We start from the raw sequence: 17,651 nt of genomic DNA, 5'->3' as shown, positions 1-17,651 counted from the left end.
TTGCTTTACGAATTTATATCGATTTTGCTGCAATCGAATTTATATTAGCAACAAGCTTTACTTCTGCGTAAAAATAACAGAGATAACTCAAAAATGCGGACTGAAAGCGTGAAAGTCACTTGAGAAGTCAAAAAATGTTCTAGAAAAGCGCAAAAACGATCAAGCGCAAAAACGGTCATTAACCCCAATTAAGCAACCGCTTAACCGTGACTAAAAAATTTCAGCAACAGGCTTTTTCGCAAAGCATTTTTCGGTAGATGACACGACCTGTTAGCGACATTTTGGGTCAATGACCTTTTGGCAATTCTTTTCGGTAGGTGACATTTTAGAAACATTAAACGGTTAATGACCTTAAAGCACACTTTTGCGGCCACTAACCCCAATTAAGCAACCGCTTAACCGTGATCTTCGGTAGTACTGTTAAAACATGCTGCTCAGTGATGCCTCTGAAACATGCCGCATTATGTGTTCAAGCGATTAATATATAGATTAAAACAACCAACACAACTGTTTTTACGGCCACCATAAAATTCGGTTTGGGAGTACTTTTCCAGTTTGCACACAAACTGCTACCAACCACAGGTTAGTGATAATGAGACAGGCGAGTGGAATAGCATTTGACCATGCCGGGACTCGAACCATTGACCTCCCGCTCCCTATCCAGAAGCACTGCCCACTCGGCTATCAGATCCTTCTTTTTGCTATGCTGCAATCGAATTTATATTAGCAACAAGCTTTACTTCTGCATAAAAATAACAGAGATAACTCAAAAATGCAGAACGAAAGCGTGAAAGTCACTTGAGAAGTCAAAAAATGTTCTAGAAAAGCGCAAAAACGATCAAGCAAAAAAAATTGATAAACATAGCCGGCAGATCGCCGGAATAGCTGCGAAAGAATAGACCTGCGTGCCATATAATAGTTGGAAACAGATACAGATCTCAATTGAAAAAAAAGGCGCCGCTCAAAAACTAGGTAAAAACAATCAGCGACAAGTTAATGAAGGTTGTTAAAATTCATTCCGCAGAAGCCTTTTATTAGGAACCTTTACTGCACATATGAGTTCCTTTGACCTTAAAAAATTCAATTAAATTTAGTTTTGAAGTGCAAAAGTCATTTTATTGAGTGATGTGTGTCACGTATGATCAAAATCTAATCACGCAAATAACATAAAAACTTTTGCAAAAGCGAGTGAGAAATGACGTCGCGCGCGCAAAGGCCGTTAGTGAGAGGAAGAAGTCATTCAGAAAATTTGACTTTTTCAGCTATGCTGTGAGAACAAATGTAAAACGAAAAAAGAGCGTCAGACGACTAAAAAAAAGATAGCAAGACAAGTCCTGACGTACAATTCAAAGAATTTCCATTGACTAAACAGAAAAACTAGACCAAGAAAGAACTATGAGGTAAATGAGAGAACCATTTTGAAAAAATCAGATAAAAAAGTAAGAAAAAACAGAAAATCAATGTCAAAATGCCGCATGTGAACAAAAAAATTACTAGCGAGAAATGAAAATTTCATTCAAACAGAACACTAGGTTCCAGAATGAGCTCTAAATGGATTGGGAAAACCATTTAGAAAAAAATCCGATCCAAAAAATCGAAAAAAAAAGAAAAAATCAGAGTGAAATTGCCGCATGTAAATAAAAAACAACTAGCGAGAAAGCCAATTTTTGTTCAAACACCGTTTCCTCACTCTACTTTAAAATTAGAGCGAAAAAACTCAGGCCGCAAAACCACTCGCTTTTTCGCTCCATTTCCTGTTTCGGGGTGACCAATATCACTACTCCAATTTGACTTCAAAAATCATGAAAATGTGTGAACAGATCTTGAAAAAAAACATAGCCGGAAGAATTCCGGAGAAACGACTCGAAGTAGAATTCAATTTACACTCCATTCAAGTAGTCATCAAACAAACCGTACCTCCACTAATTTAACATTATCTTCAGACGAAACCATAAAACAAAAAAGAAAAAACAATAAAATCAAATTGTTAAAATATGATTAAAAATCTGATCAAATTTTGTCATATCAAATTTTGTCATAAATGGAGATCCCGAAATAACTATTTCTGCCAAAATTACTTCATCTAAACAACTAGTACATACTAACACCACCTATGAGAACAACTTGCACTAAAAACCTGGAAAAAGCTAATAATTTTTTTAAATATTACAAAAGCATATAAATCCAAAGAAAAATTATTTCTGCCAATAGGGTATACATATGCTCGCAAAATATTAGGCAAGTCATAATAGGCTAAGAAACTTGTGTAAGTTTTATAAAAAAAGAAAAACTGCAAAAAAATTGAGAAAAATTATTTAAGATTGCTCAATTTTTCTGTCAAGAAATATAATTTATACTAACAAAACTTCAATCAATTGGTATCTGAACATTCCCTAAGTAACAAGCTTCTATTCAAATCCCACTTAAAGCAGTAAAACAAAAAAAAACAGGCAAAAATCATTAAATTTTATCTAAAAATCAGCAAAACTGATCAAAAACCTCCAAATTAGCATTAAACTCAAATTAACGAGTTGAAACCTTCCATTCCTATCAAAAAAGCCTAAAACTAATACAATATCATAATCAAACCTCATAACCACCAAAATTTGCAAAAAAACTCCAATAAAATTGATCAAAAACATAGCCGGAAGATTTCCGGAAACAACTCGAAGTGAAAATCCATTTAAACGACATCCAACTACTCATCAAACAAAACGTGCCTTCACTAATTTATGATTATCTTGAAACAAAGAAAAAAAGTAAAAACAATAAAATCAAATTTGTTATAATATGATAAAAAATCTGATCAAAATATGTTATAAATTGAGATTCGGAAAAAACTATCTCTGCCAAAATATCTTCATCAAAACAACTAGTACTTAAAAAAACCACTTATGTGAATTTTGAAAAAAATACTTTAGGCAAAAATTATGAAAAAACTCGTAAAAACAACTTTCACCGAAAAAAGTTACTAATTTTTTTAATATTTCAAAAACATAAAAATCCAAAGACAAATTCCCTTCAGCCAATAGGGTATCCAGATGGCCGCAAAACAAAAGACAAGTCATAATTGGCAAAAAAACTTAGCTAAAAACAGAAAAAAAAACGAAAAACTGCAAAAAATTAAGAAAAATAGTTCCAATTTTCGCCATTTTTTTCATATTTCTCAACAAAAAATGATTCTTACCCACAAAACTGTAACCAATTGTTATCATAAAATTGCTCAAGAAGAAGGGGTTTCTTCAATACCCAATTGAGCCAGTAAAACAAAATAATCGTTTAAAAAAACGCAAATATTAACCCGAAAATCGGAGAAATACATTAAAAACCTCCGAATTATCATAAAATTCATATTAAACTAGCAGGCCCGCAAAAGCATCACAAGAAAATCATTTAAAAGAAAAGATAAGCTTAAAAAATCAGATTTTTTTCGCACCACCGGGGGCTGGAACCTATCCCCTCGTTCAAAAGCAATAGGTATTACGCTTCGTCACCGATGTGTTTGGTTTGAGTATATTACCCTATGTGCCAACAATTTTTTTGTCCAACCACGTTTTCTTCCTGCTGTACCATTTTGCATATTTAGGGAGCGCTCAGACTTGCACAGATACCGATATTCTACATGGTGACATAGTGTAACTCATGTTCTACGTTAAGCTGCATGTTTAAGAAGCGTTCATAATATGCAATGATACGGAGCTTAAACGTGCTAAAGGGAAAGAGAGAAGAAAGAAACGAAAGAGAAAAAACAGAGGAAAGAGAAAACGAACGCAGAAAAAAAGAACAGGAAAAAGATAAACAAAGGAGAGAAAAGAAGAGAAAATAGAAAAAAACAGAAGAGAAAAGAACACAAAAAAGACAAATGAAAGTCGGAAAAGAGGAAAAGAAACAAAAACAAGGAAAACCAAGACAAAGAAAAAGAGAAAAGAAAGCGAGTAAGGAAAGAGAGAAGAGAAATCGAGAAACGGACGACAGAATTGAAAGAAAAGAAAAGCAAAAAAAAAGAGAAAAGCGAAAGAGAAAATAAAGAGAAAGGAGAGAAAAGGAGAGAAGACAGACAAAAAATGCAGGAAAAGAACAGGAAAAAAGAGAATATAGAAAAATAAAAGAGAGAAAAGACACAGACAAAAACAAAAAAGAAAAGCAGAGAAAAGCAAAGAAAAGAAGGGAGAAGGAAGAGAGAAAAGAGAAAAAAGGAGAGAAAAAAGACAGGCAAAAACAGAAAAGAAACGATACAGAGAAAAAAGAAAGAAACGAAAGAAAGAAGAAAGAAAGAAAAAGGAAGGCAGAAGAAAAAGAAGAGAAAAGAAGAGAAAAAAGAAACAACAGAAAAATAAAAGCAGAAAAGAGGAACAGAAAACAGGAAAGAAAGAGAGAGAAAAGAGACACGAATACGAGAGAAAAAAGAGAGAAAAGCAAGACAGAAAAAAGATAAAAGAAAGAGAAGAAAGGCAGAAAAGAAAAAGAAACGAAAGAGAAAGGAAAAACAGAAAGGAAAGAGAAAAACCTCAAGAAAAAACGAAAGAGAAGCGCCAAAGAGAGGAACAAAAGAGAGAAGAATGAGAATCAGTGGCAAAAAAGAACAGAAGAGAAAAAGAGAAAAGAATGAAAAAAATGAGAAGACATCAAAAAGAGAAAAAACGAAAAAGAAAAGAAAAAAGAGAGAAGAAACGAAAGAATAAAGTAAAGAGGAGAAAATAGCAGAAAAGAGAGTGGGTAAAAAGAAGACAGAAACAAACTACACAAAAAAGAAAAACGAAGAAAGAGAAAAGCAAGGAAAAGAGAAGGAAAGAAAAGAGAAAAGAAAGCAAAAAGGAAGGACAAAAACGAAACAGAAAGCAGACTGAAAAAAACGAAAGGAAAGAGAAAAAAGAGAGAAAAGGAAAGAAAAGACAGAAAAGAAAAGGCGGACAAATGAAAAAATTATAAAAAGGAAGAGAAACGGAGAAATGAAAGCGAAAAGCAATTCAGAAAAGAAAAGAAAAGAAAAGAGAAAAGCAGGAGGGAAATGGAAGAGAAAAAAGAAAACGAAAGGCAGAAAAGAGGTGGAGCGAAACGAAGGAAAAAAGACGCTTAAAAGAACAAAAAAGAAAGAGAAAAAAGGACGGACACGAAGGACAGAGAAGAAAGTGCAAACAAGACAGAAAAAAAGAAAACGAAGAAGGGCTGACAAGAGAAAAGCAAGAGAGAAAAAACAGAAAGGAAAGGGAAAATAACAAAAAAGCTAAACAGGAAACCTAAAAGAGGAACAAAAAAGAACGGGAGAGAGAGGTAAAAAAAACGAAAAGAACAGAAAAACAGATAAAATAAGGTGAAAAAAAGAGAAAGTAAACAAACAAAAGAGAAGAAAGGCAGCAAAAGAAGAAAGACAGAAATGCAAAATAAAAAGAACACAAAATAAAGAAGGAAGAGCAAAGAAATACAGAAAAGAAAGACAAGAGAGAGAAAACAAAGAGAAAAGAAAGTGAAAATAACGACAGCAAAGAAAGAGCAAAAAAGAAGATAAAAGATAGACTAAAAAGAAAGAAAAAACAAAGCGAAAAGAAGAGAAAAAGACAAGAAATACAGAAAGGCAGCGAAACCAAAGAAAAAAAGATAAAGAAAATAAAGACAGCGAGAAAAGCAAACCAGAAAACAAGAGAATAGAGAAAGAAGAAAGAGAAAAAAAGGACGGACACGAAGGACAGAGAAGAAAGTGCAAACAAGACAAAAGAAAGAGAAAACGAAAAAGGGCTGACAAGAGAAAAGCAAGAGAGAAAAAACAGAAAGGAAAGGGAAAATAACAAAAAAGCTAAAGAGGAAACCTAAAAGAGGAACAAAAAAGAACGGGAGAGAGAGGTAAAAAAAAACGAAAAGAACAGAAAAACAGATAAAATAAGGTGAAAAAAAGAGAAAGTAAACAAACAAAAGAGAAGAAAGGCAGCAAAAGAAGAAAGGCAGAAATGCAAAATAAAAAGAACACAAAATAAAGAAGGAAGAGCAAAGAAATACAGAAAAGAAAGACAAGAGAGAGAAAACAAAGAGAAAAGAAAGTGAAAATAACGACAGCAAAGAAAGAGCAAAAAAGAAGATAAAAGAAAGACTAAAAAGAAAGAAAAAACAAAGCGAAAAGAAGAGAAAAAGACAGAAAATACAGAAAGGCAGCGAAACGAAAGAAAAAAAGATAAAGAAAATAAAGACAGCGAGAAAAGCAAACCAGAAAACAAAAGAATAGAGAAAGAAGAAAGAGAAAAAAAGGACGGACACGAAGGACAGAGAAGAAAGTGCAAACAAGACAAAAGAAAGAGAAAACGAAAAAGGGCTGACAAGAGAAAAGCAAGAGAGAAAAAACAGAAAGGAAAGGGAAAATAACAAAAAAGCTAAAGAGGAAACCTAAAAGAGGAACAAAAAAGAACGGGAGAGAGAGGTAAAAAAAAACGAAAAGAACAGAAAAACAGATAAAATAAGGTGAAAAAAGGAGAAAGTAAACAAACAAAACAGAAAGGCAGCAAAAGAAGAAAGGCAGAAATGCAAAATGAAAAGAACACACAATAAAGAAGGAAGAGCAAAGAAATACAGAAAAGAAAGACAAGAGAGAGAAAACCAAGAGAAAAGAAAGAGAAAATAACGACAGCAAAGAAAGAGCAAAAAAGAAGATAAAAGATAGACTAAAAAGAAAGAGAAAACAAAGCGAAAAGAAGAGAAAAAGACAGAAAATACAGAAAGGCAGCGAAACGAAAGAAAAAAAGATAAAGAAAACAAAGACAGCGAGAAAAGCAAACCAGAAAACAAGAGAATAGAGAAAGAAGAAAGAGAAAAAAGGACGGACACGAAGGACAGAGAAGAAAGTGCAAACAAGACAGGAAAAGGCGGAATATGAAAAAATTATAAAAATGAAGAGAAACGGAGAAATGAAAGCGAAAAGCAATTCAGAAAAGAAAAGAAAAGAAAAGAGAAAAGCAGGAGAGAAATGAAAGAGAAAAAAGAAAACGAAAGGCAGAAAAGAGATGGAGCGAAACGAAGGAAAAAAGACGCTTAAAAGAACAAAAAAGAAAGAGAAAAAAGGACTGATACGAAGGACAGAGAAGAAAGTGCAAACAAGACAGAAAAGAAAGAGAAAACGAAGAAGGGCTGACAAGAGAAAAGCAAGAGAAAAAACAGAAAGGAAAGGGAAAATAACAAAAAAGCTAAAGAGGGAACCTAAAAGAGAAACAAAAAAGAACGGGAGAGAGAGGTAAAAAAACGAAAAGAACAGAAAAACAGATAAAATAAGGTGAAAAAAGGAGAAAAAAAACAAACAAAAGAGAAGAAAGGCAGCAAAAGAAGAAAGGCAGAAATGCAAAATGAAAAGAACACAAAATAAAGAAGGAAGAGCAAAGAAATACAGAAAAGAAAGACAAGAGAGAGAAAACCAAGAGAAAAGAAAGAGAAAATAACGACAGCAAAGAAAGAGCAAAAAAGAGGATAAAAGATAGACTCAAAAGAAAGAGAAAACAAAGCGAAAAGAAGAGAAAAAGACAGAAAAAACAGAAAGGCAGCGAAACGAAAGAAAAAAAGATAAAGAAAATAAAGACAGCGAGAAAAGCAAACCAGAAAACAAGAGAATAGAGAAAGGAGAAAAAAGGACGGACACGAAGGACAGAGAAGAAAGTGCAAACAAGACAGAAAAGAAAGAGAAAACGAAGAAGGGCTGACAAGAGAAAAGCAAGAGAGAAAAAACAGAAAGGAAAGGGAAAATAACAAAAAAGCTAAAGAGGAAATCTAAAAGAGGAACAAAAAAAACGGGAGAGAGAGGTAAAAAAAACGAAAAGAACAGAAAAACAGATAAAATAAGGTGAAAAAAGGAAAAGTAAACAAAAGAGAAGAAAGGCAGCAAAAGAAGAAAGGCAGAAAGGCAAAATGAAAAGAACACAAAATAAAGAGGGAAGAGCAAAGAAATACAGAAAAGAAAGACAAGAGAGAGAAAACCAAGAGAAAAGAAAGAGAAAATAACGACATCAAAGAAAGAGCAAAAAAGAAGATAAAATATAGACTTAAAAGAAACAGAAAACAAAGCGAAAAGAAGAGAAAGATACAGAAAATACAGAAAGGCAGCGAAACGAAAGAAAAAAAAGATAAAGAAAATAAAGACAGCGAGAAAAGCAAACCAGAAAACAAAAGAATAGAGTAAGAAGAAAGAGAAAAGCAAGAGAGAAAGGCAGAGAGAAAAGACCGAAAAGAAAGGGATAAAGAAACGATACAGAGAAAAGAGACAGAAACGAAAGATAAAGAAAGAAAAAAAGAAAAGGCAGGAGAAACTCAGAACAGAAAGAGAAAAGCAAGAGAAAGAAAATACGAAAAGGAAAGCGAAAAGAACGAAAAACTGAAGAAAAAAACGAACAAAGAACAAAAGAGAGAAGGATAAGAAAGAAAGGCAAAAAAGAATAAAAAGAAGAGAAAAAGAGAAAAACAAAGAAACAAAAGAAAAAAGAAAGAGAAAAGAAAGAGATAAAGAGAAAGAAGCAAAAGAGAGCAGAGACAGAAATTTTAAAAAAGTACAAAAAAGATAAAGAGAAAACAAAGCGAGAAAAGCAAATCAGAAAAGAAGGAGAAAAGAAAAAGAAGAGAAAAGCAAGATACAAATGGAGAGAAAAAAGACAAAGAGGAAAAGGAACAATAGAGAGAAAAGAGAAAGAAACGAAAGTTAGAGAAAGCAGAGAAAAGCAAGAAAGATTAAAAGCGCAGAAGGCAGGAAAATGGAGAAAAAGAGAAATGAGATCGAGAAAAAAAGGAGATAAAAGAAAGGTAGAAGAGAAAAAAGAGAGCAGAAAAAAGAGAAAAGACAGAAAAGAAAGAAAAGCAAGAGAGAGAAGAAAGGAAAAAGAGAAAAGCAAGAGAGAAAGGCAGAGAAAAAAGACAGGAAGGAAGAGAAAAAGAAACGATACAGAGAAAAGAGACAGAAACAAAAGATAAAGAAGAGAAAAGAAAGAAAAAGCAGAAAAAACTCAGAACAGAAAGAGAAAAACAAGAGAAAAAAAACGGAAAGCGAAAAGAACGAAAAACTGAAGAAAAAAACGAACAAAGAACAAAAGAGAGAAGGATTTGAAAGAAAGGCAAAAAAGAATAAAAAGAAAAGAAAAAGAGAACAACAAAGAAACAAAAGAAAAAACAAAAGAAGAGAAGAAAGAGAAAAGAGAAAGAAGCAAAAGAGAACAGAGACAGAAATTTTAAAAAAGTACAAAGAAGATAAAGAGATAGCAAAGCGAGAAAAGCAAATCAGAAAAGAAGGAGAAAAGAAAAAGAAGAGAAAAGCAAGATACAAATGGAGAGAAAAAAGACAAAAGAGGAAAAGGAACAATAGAGAGAAAAGAGTAAGAAACGAAAGTTAGAGAAAGCAGAGAAAAACAAGAAAGCTAAAAAGCGCAGAAGGCAGGAAAATGGAGAAAAAGAGAAATGAGATCGAGAAAAAAGGAGAGAAAAGAAAGGTAGAAGAGAAAAAAGAGAGCAGAAAAAAGAGAAAAGACAGAAACGAAAGAAAAGCAAGAGAGAAAAGAAAGGAAAAAGAGAAAAGCAAGAGAGAAAAGCAAGAGAGAAAAAAGACAGGAAGGAAGAGAAAAAGAAACGATACAGAGAAAAGAGACAGAAACGAAAGATAAAGAAGAGAAAAAAAAGAAAAAGCAGAAAAAACTCAGAACAGAAAGAGAAAAACAAGAAAAAAACGGAAAGGAAAGCGAAAAGAACAAAAAACTGAAGAAAAAACGAAAGAAAAGAACAAAAGACAGAAGAAAGGCAGAAAGAAAAACAGAAAAGGGAAAAGAAACAAAAGAGAAAAGAAAAGAAGAGAAAAGAAAGATCAAAAGAAAGACAGCAAGGAAAGAAAAAAGAAAGCGAAAAGAAAGAAAGAAGTGAAAGAGAAGAGAGACAGAAAAGAAAGAGAAAGGAAAGAGAGAAAGGAGAGAAAAAAGAAAAAAAAAGAAAAGAGAAGACAGAAATTTAAAAAATAAAAAGAAGGTAGGGAAAACAAAGCGAGAAAAGCAAATAAGAAAAGGAGAAAAGAAAACGAAGAGAAAAGCAGGATACAAATGGAGAGAAAAAAGACAGAAAAGAAAGAGAAAAGAAACAATACAGAGAAAAGAGAAAGACACGGAAGATAGAGAAAGAAGAGAAAAGCAAGACAACAAAAAGCAGAAAAAGAGGACAGACAGAATTGAGAGCGCGAAAAAAGAAGAGATAAAAGATAGGCAGAAGAAGACAAACAAGAGAACAGAAAAAAGAGAGAAAAAAGCGAGAGAAAAGCAAGGGAAAAAAAGAAAAGCAAGAAAGAAAAGAAAGAACCGAAAGAAAAGAAAGGCAGAAAAGAAGGAGAGAAAAAAGAGGGAAGAGAATAAAGAAAGACAAACGAAAGACAGGAAAGGCAAAAAAATACAGAAAAAAGAAAGAAAAGCAATAGAGAAAACCAAGAGATAATCGAAACAGAAAAGAAGAGAATAGCCAGACAGAAGAAAACAGAAAAAAAGCGAATAGAAAGAGAAAAGAAAGAAACAGAAGGGAGAAAAGGACAGAAAAGAAAGAAAAAGCAAGAGAGAAAAGAGAGATATGGAAAAAACAGAGAAAGGAACGACAGAAAAGAAGAGCAAAAGAGAAGAAAAACAGAAAGGAAAAAAGATACGAGAAACTAAGGAGAAGCGGAAGTGGAACAAAGAGAAAAAAGAATAGAAAGAGAAAAGAAAGAAAAAGAAGGGAGAAAAGAAAGACAGCAGAAAAAAGCCACAAAGAAAATAAAGGAAAAAAACGAGAAACTAAAGAGTAGCTAAAGAGTACCAAAAGAGAAAAAATAATGAGAAAAAGAAAGACAGATATAAAGAACAGAAAGTAAAAATAAATATAGTAAAGAAAAAGACAAAAAAAAGAAGACAGAAAAAAAATACAGAAAAGAAATAAAAACTAAAGAGAAAGGGGGAGAGAAAAGAGAGACAGAAAAAAGAGACAATAGAAAAAAAGAAAAAAGATAAAAGAGAGAAAAGACAGAAACGAAAGAAAGAAAATACAGACAATTGAAAAGACAAGAAAGAAAGAGAAAAGAGAGAAAATAAAGAGAGAAAAGAAAAACGGTAGAGAAAAAAAGCAGAAAAGAAGAACAGAAAAAAGACGAAAGACAGAAAAAAAAGAGAAAAGCAAGAGAAACGAAAGAAAAGGAAGGCAGAAAAGAACTAAAAAAGAGGAAGAAAAAAGAAAGCCAAACGAAAGACAGAAAAGACAGACAGGAAAAACAGAAAAGAGAAAGAAAAGCAATAGAGAAAAGCAAGAGATAATCGAAAGAGAGAAAAGAAAGAAGAGAAGAGACAGACAGACGAAAACAAAAAAAACGAATAAAAAGAGAAAAGAAAGTAACAGAAGGGAGAAAAAGACAGAAAAGAAAGAGAAAAGCAAGAAAAGACAGAAATACAGAAAAGAAGGAGAGAAAAAAGAGGGAAGAGAATAAAGAAAGACAAACGAAAGACAGGAAAGGCAAAAAAATACAGAAAAAAGAAAGAAAAGCAATAGAGAAAACCAAGAGATAATCGAAACAGAAAAGAAGAGAATAGCCAGACAGAAGAAAACAAAAAAAATTGAATAGAAAGAGAAAAGAAAGAAACAGAAGGGAGAAAAGGACAGAAAGGAAAGGAAAAGCAAGAGAGAAAAGAGAGATATGAAAAAAACAGAGAAAGGAACGACAGAAAAGAAGAGCAAAAGAGAAGAAAAACAGAAAGGAAAAAAGATACGAGAAACTAAGGAGAAGCGGAAGTGGAACAAAGAGAAAAAAGAATAGAAAGAGAAAAGAAAGAAAAAGAAGGGAGAAAAGAAAGACAGCAGAAAAAAGCCACAAAGAAAATAAGGGAAAAAAACGAGAACCTAAAGAGTAGCTAAAGAGTACCAAAAGAGAAAAAATAATGAGAAAAAGAAAGACAGATATAAAGAACAGAAAGTAAAAATAAATATAGTAAAGAAAAAGACAAAAAATAGAAGACAGAAAAAAAATACAGAAAATAAATAAAAACTAAAGAGAAAGGGGGAGAGAAAAGAGAGACAGAAAAAAGAGACAATAGAAAAAAGATAAAAGAGAGAAAAGACAGAAACGAAAGAAAGAAAATACAGACAATTGAAAAGACAAGAAAGAAAGAGAAAAGGAAAATAAAGAGAGAAAAGAAAAACGGTAGAGAAAAAAAGCAGAAAAGAAGAACAGAAAAAAGACGAAAGACAGAAAAAAAAGAGAAAAGCAAGAGAGAAACGAAAGAAAAGGAAGGCAGAAAAGAACTAAAAAAAGAGGAAGAAAAATGAAAGCCAAACGAAAGACAGAAAAGACAGACAGGAAAAACAGAAAAGAGAAAGAAAAGCAATAGAGAAAAGCAAGAGATAATCGAAAGAGAGAAAAGAAAGAAGAGAAGAGACAGACAGACGAAAACAAAAAAAACGAATAAAAAGAGAAAAGAAAGTAACAGAAGGGAGAAAAAGACAGAAAAGAAAGAGAAGCAAGAAAGAAAAGAAAGACAGGAAAAAAACAGAGAAAAGCAAAAGGAACGACAGAAAAGAAGAGCAAAAGAGAAGAAAAACGGAAAGGAAAAAAGATAGGAGAAACTAATGAGAAGCTGAAGAGGAACAAAGAGAAAAGGATGAGAAAAAAAGACAGAAACTGACAAAAGAAAGAGAAAACTGAAAAAAAGAGAAGACAGAAGAAACGAAAGACAGAAAAGACAAACGAGAAGACAGAAAAGAAAAAGAAAGAGAGAAAAGAAATAGCGAAAAGAAAAAAACGAAAGAAAAGAAAGGCAGAAAAGAACTGAAAAAAAGAGGAAGAAAAAAGAAAGACAAACGAAAGACAGAAAAGACAGACAGGAAAAACAGAAAAGAGAAAGAAAAGCAAGAGAGAAAAGCAGGAGATAAACGACAAAGAGAAAAGAAAGAAGAGAATAGACAGACAGACAAAAACAGAAAAAAAAACGAATAAAAAGAGAAAAAAAAGTAACAGAAGGGAGAAAAAGACAGAAAAGAAAGAGAAATGCAAGAGAAAAGAAAGACAGATAAAAACAGAGAAAGGAACGACAGAAAAGAAGAGCAAAAGAGAAAAACAGAAAGGAAAAAAGAAACGAGAAACTAAGGAGAAGCGGAAGAGGAATAAAGAGAAAAGGATGAGAAAAAAAGACAGAAAGAAACTGACAAAAGAAAGAGAAAACTGAAAAAAAGAAATGACCGAAACGAAAGAAAGAAAAAACAAACGAAAAGACAGAAAAGAAAAAGAAAGAAAAGAGAGAAAAGAAATAGAGAAAAGAAAAAAACGAAAGAAAAGAAAGGCAGAAAAGAACTCAAAAAAAAGGAGGAAGAAAAAAGAAAGACAAACGAAAGACAGAAAAGACAGACGGGAAAAACAGAAAAGACGAAGAAAAGCAAGAGAGAAAAGCACGAGATAAACGAAAAAGAGAAAAGAAAGAAGAGAATAGACAAAAACAAAAAAAACGAATAGAAAGAGGAAAGAAAGAAACAGAAGGGAGAAAAGTGCAGAAAAAAAGAGAAAAGCAAGAGAGAAAAGAAAAGAAAACAGTATGCAGCTAGGTGCTCAGTGGCTCTGTCGACGTTGAAATATTAGATGCTTAACATCAAGGGATTTAGCCTAGTGGTTTGCGAACGTTTTTATACCCTGATCGAACTCAACAGACCCCGGTTCGAATCCACCTCGCAGCGCTCAAAATGCATGCACAACGCTAGGCTGCATGTTTAAGGGACGCTAAAACATGTGAAGATTAGGAGCCTAAACATGGTCACGTAGCATTCGAGTTAGAATTAATATATAGATTCCAGAAACATTCATACCACTACTTAAACCAGCCTAAAATTAAAACAAAATCATAACCAAACCTCTTAACCAAAATAAATAAAAAAACTGCTCTAAAATGCCAAACATGAACAAAAAACTTTCGCTCGCTTAGATAAAATTTTTTCATACATCAATTTCTCGCTCTCTCAAAAACAGCGGTATGAACAAAAACCACTCTTTTTGCTCCTCTCTTCACTTTTGTTCAGTGCGAAAATCACTCTAAAATTTTTTCACGCGTTTCACTTCCCGCTTCGAAAATCACTCTAATAAAACTGATTTAAAAAAAGGACTTCTCCAAAACTCCTCTTCGAGTCGTAAAAAAGGACTTCAATACTTCTCTTCGAGTCGTAAAAAAAGACAGCGCCCCAATACAATTCAAATTCTTTGAATTGTAAAAAAAACCAAGAGCACCGCAATATAGCTTCGCTCAGCTTACAGCTTCGCAGCTATAAACATAGCTGGCAGATTGCCAGAAAATAGCCGCAATTTATTCGTAGATCGGCAGTCTAAAAAAAACAGTAAAACAGACAGACCAAAAAAATTCGTCTTTTTTTTCATTGAAGGCTGATCTGTTATATTTTGATTAAAAATCTGTATAAGTTATTGCTACCTCTATTAGCTGATCTCAAATAACCCGCATTTAGAGTGACACACACCCATTTGACCTTATCTCTTTGAATTGAAGTAAATAAATGTCAATTTCAAAGTGAGGATGTCATTTTTGAGAGTGAGGTAAGTCAAGTGTGATCAAAAATTTAATCACGCACATGAACAAATAAACTCGCTCCACTCAGAGCGAAAAATGACGTCACACATGCAATTCAGTTGAAATTGCATGAACGAATGAACAAAAAATGGCTGTGACGTCATATGGTCGTAACAAAAATCATGACGACGAAATATAAGAACATAGCAGGACAAGTCCTGACGTACAATTCAAAGAATTTTCATTGACTAAACAAAAAAGTAGACCTAGAAAGGACTATGAATGGATTGGGAAAACCATTTAGAAAAAAATCCGGTCAAAAAAATTGAAAAAACAAAAAATCAAAGCGAAATTGCCGCATGTGAACAAAAAACCACTAGCGAGAAAGCGAATTTCTGTTCAAACACCGTTTTCTCACTCTACTTTAAATTTAGAGCGAAAAAATTTCACACCGCAAAACCACTCGCTTTTTCGCTCCACTTCCTGTTTCGGCGTGACCAAAATCACTACTCCAATTTGACTTCAAAAATCATGAAAATGTGTGAACAGATCTTTGAATTGTAAAAAAACCAAGAGAAGGCCAATAATAGCCCCAGCTATCGCTGTGTGGCTATTAAAAAAGACCAACACGTTTACAATAATTGCCAGGAACTTCGTTCAAGAGCAATTAAACAACATTCAACCTGCACAACAATAGTGCATCGATACTTAGGCAGCAAAGCATACCCTACAGGCAAACTTCATTCAACTGTGATTTTGCAGTATCCAGTGACGATGAAAGAGTTGGCAGATTAGAGTTTAATTGTGTAACTTTAGAGTCTCTCTAGATTTACAAACTTTTTGCGCAGAAATGAACTTTATTGACAGAAATTAATGTCTAGATGTTTTGCGCAGAAAGACATCATTCTACTCCTCTCCTCGATTATTTTGGCAGTTGGTTTGCCAGCCCCGTGTCCCGCTTTCGTGTCTATCATGGCCATGAGAGGGTTAGTCTGCCTGTCCTTGTGCTTGTTGGCCTCGTGCTGCAAAGTGGCCATGAACTTGAGAGTGTGTAGAGGTGATACACGATCATCGTGATCAGCAGTCAGAGCTACAACAAAAGCAGACATGTTATCACTTAGACACTTACAGCAAGTAGAACGAATCCCTGATCATTGTTTACTTTTTCGACTTGACACAATCAAGCATATACATTAAACAACATAGCCTGCAGATTGCCGGAATAGCTGCGAAAGAATATACTTGCGTGCCGTATAATAGAGATAGATACAGATACAAATATTAGTTGAAAAAGTTATCGACGCTGCACGAAAAGCTATGTATAAAATTCAGCCATAAATTTATAAAGCTTGTTAAAATTCATTCCGCAGAAGCTTTTTTGTTAGGAGCCTTTAGTACAGATATGAGTTCCTTTAATTCAAATTCAACTGAAGTTTTAAAGAGCAGAAGTCATTTTTATTGAGTGAGGTAAGTCAAATCTAAACATAGCTGGCAGTTTGCCAGAAAATAGCCGCCATAGCAAGATCTGCAGTCTCAAAAAAGGTTAAAAAACAGAACAAAAAGAAATTTTCTAAAATGCCTAAGTTGAAGTTGCATGAACGAATGAACAAAAAGCAGAAGTGGTGATTGTGACGTCATATTGTCGTAACAAAATTCCTGATGACGAAATTAAAAACATAGCCGGAAGAATTCCGGAAATAACTTGAAGTAGAAAAGTCACCATCCTCATTGTACGAATGCACATTCTACATAATTGCGCTAAGCATTTTGAAACAACAACAGGAAAAAAATGAGAAAACAAACTAACAGAAAGTGATACAGCATAAAACAAAATTTCATTTTAGTTAAGATTCCAAAAAAACTATTGGTGAAAGGCCTTGAAAACAGGTAGTTCGCAAAAAAATTAACAATTGACATGGGTTGGTAAAGAAGCTCGAGGAAAGGAGACGACGAACAAAATCGCAAGGTATTATTCCCTTAGAAAAAGACCAACAAATTTTAAATGCAATTTCCGGACCATTGATTCGAGAAAAAATAATTACGTAAGAAGTACTAAACAACAACCAAATAATGAAAGACAAAAACCTGAAAACAAGAAAATTGTGTAATTTATTTAAATGAAAAGTGCCCTGCTTGCATTCCAAGATTCTTCCCGACAATGATTCCAAAAACTTTTCATAGCTCTTCTGCTAAACCGGTCACTCATCAAAACGCAGGGCGGAGAAGTATCAAACGACTACTGGAAACCGTCAAGATCAAAAAACCTGGAAAAATGGAAATTTGCGTAATTGATTTTTGTTCAAAAAGGCCATATCTACACTTGAAGTGTCACTTCATAGTAGCAACACCTATAGAAAAACTCTTAACTGAGAATTAACCGAGAAAAACTGCAGTGAAAAGCGTAAGATCAGAAGATATAGGCAAAAACAATAAAAAACATAAGAAACGCAATAATTTGCTCAAATTTAGCCAATTTTCTTCAACATAAACATCTGAAATTATTAGTCAAAACGAAAGACTACTAAAACTGCTTTGAAAACAGTTCGTCTTTCGAACTGATTCCAACCACACAACTCCGCAACTGCTTTCAGAAATAGAAGCAGAATACACAAAATGCTAGAAAACTTAAAAATAGGGCAAAATTGTAAAAATAGCTGAAAATAGGATCTTAAAGTGTAATATTTGCTTCCGATGGTCAAAACTACTTCCAAACAAACTATAACTAGTTTAGAAAATTGTGAAAAACACTTTTGAAGGAGTTGAAGCTAAAAAAAGTGCTCTAAAAAATCCGCACGTGATCAAACATTTCACTCGCTTAGCAATAATGTTTCCTCACCTACTTTTCTCGTTGTCTCAAAAAATAATATGAACAAAAAAACAATCTCTCTCCTTGCTGCCCTTCGATCCATTCAGCCGTTTAACCTAAATAATTAGTTTTCACATGAAGCATTGACTTTTACATCCTGCTTCAAACACACTCCACAACGATCAAAAATAACTACATATTTATTTAGCGATCAAGGCTTGAAAACATCACACATTCATCGTTCTGTCTACATAAAAAATAAAAATACAGATTTGAGAAATTAAAATACTTTTCAAAAAATGGTCAAAAATATATGAAAATTGTAATTGAAA

The 17,651-nt window shown here is 33.2% G+C and overlaps 1 protein-coding gene across 1 annotated transcript in view; it reads right to left on the bottom strand.

Annotated features, from left to right (window-relative positions):
* Positions 1-15,296: 15,296 nt before the first annotated feature.
* The window catches only part of LOC142349897 (prolyl endopeptidase-like), a 31,668-nt gene continuing 29,313 nt past the window's right edge, over positions 15,297-17,651 (bottom strand). Inside the window, exon 9 of the mRNA XM_075401743.1 lies at positions 15,297-15,603. Coding sequence (XP_075257858.1) covers positions 15,371-15,603 — 233 coding nt within the window. The 3' untranslated portion in view covers positions 15,297-15,370. The remainder of the gene's footprint in view (positions 15,604-17,651) is intronic.

This window comes from Convolutriloba macropyga, chromosome 11, assembly GCF_964194025.1.
Source record: "Convolutriloba macropyga chromosome 11, txConMacr16.3, whole genome shotgun sequence".
Lineage (NCBI taxonomy): Eukaryota > Metazoa > Xenacoelomorpha > Acoela > Convolutidae > Convolutriloba > Convolutriloba macropyga.
The sequence above is the reverse complement of the archived record's forward strand: the minus strand, read 5'-3'. Positions and strand labels throughout refer to the sequence as shown.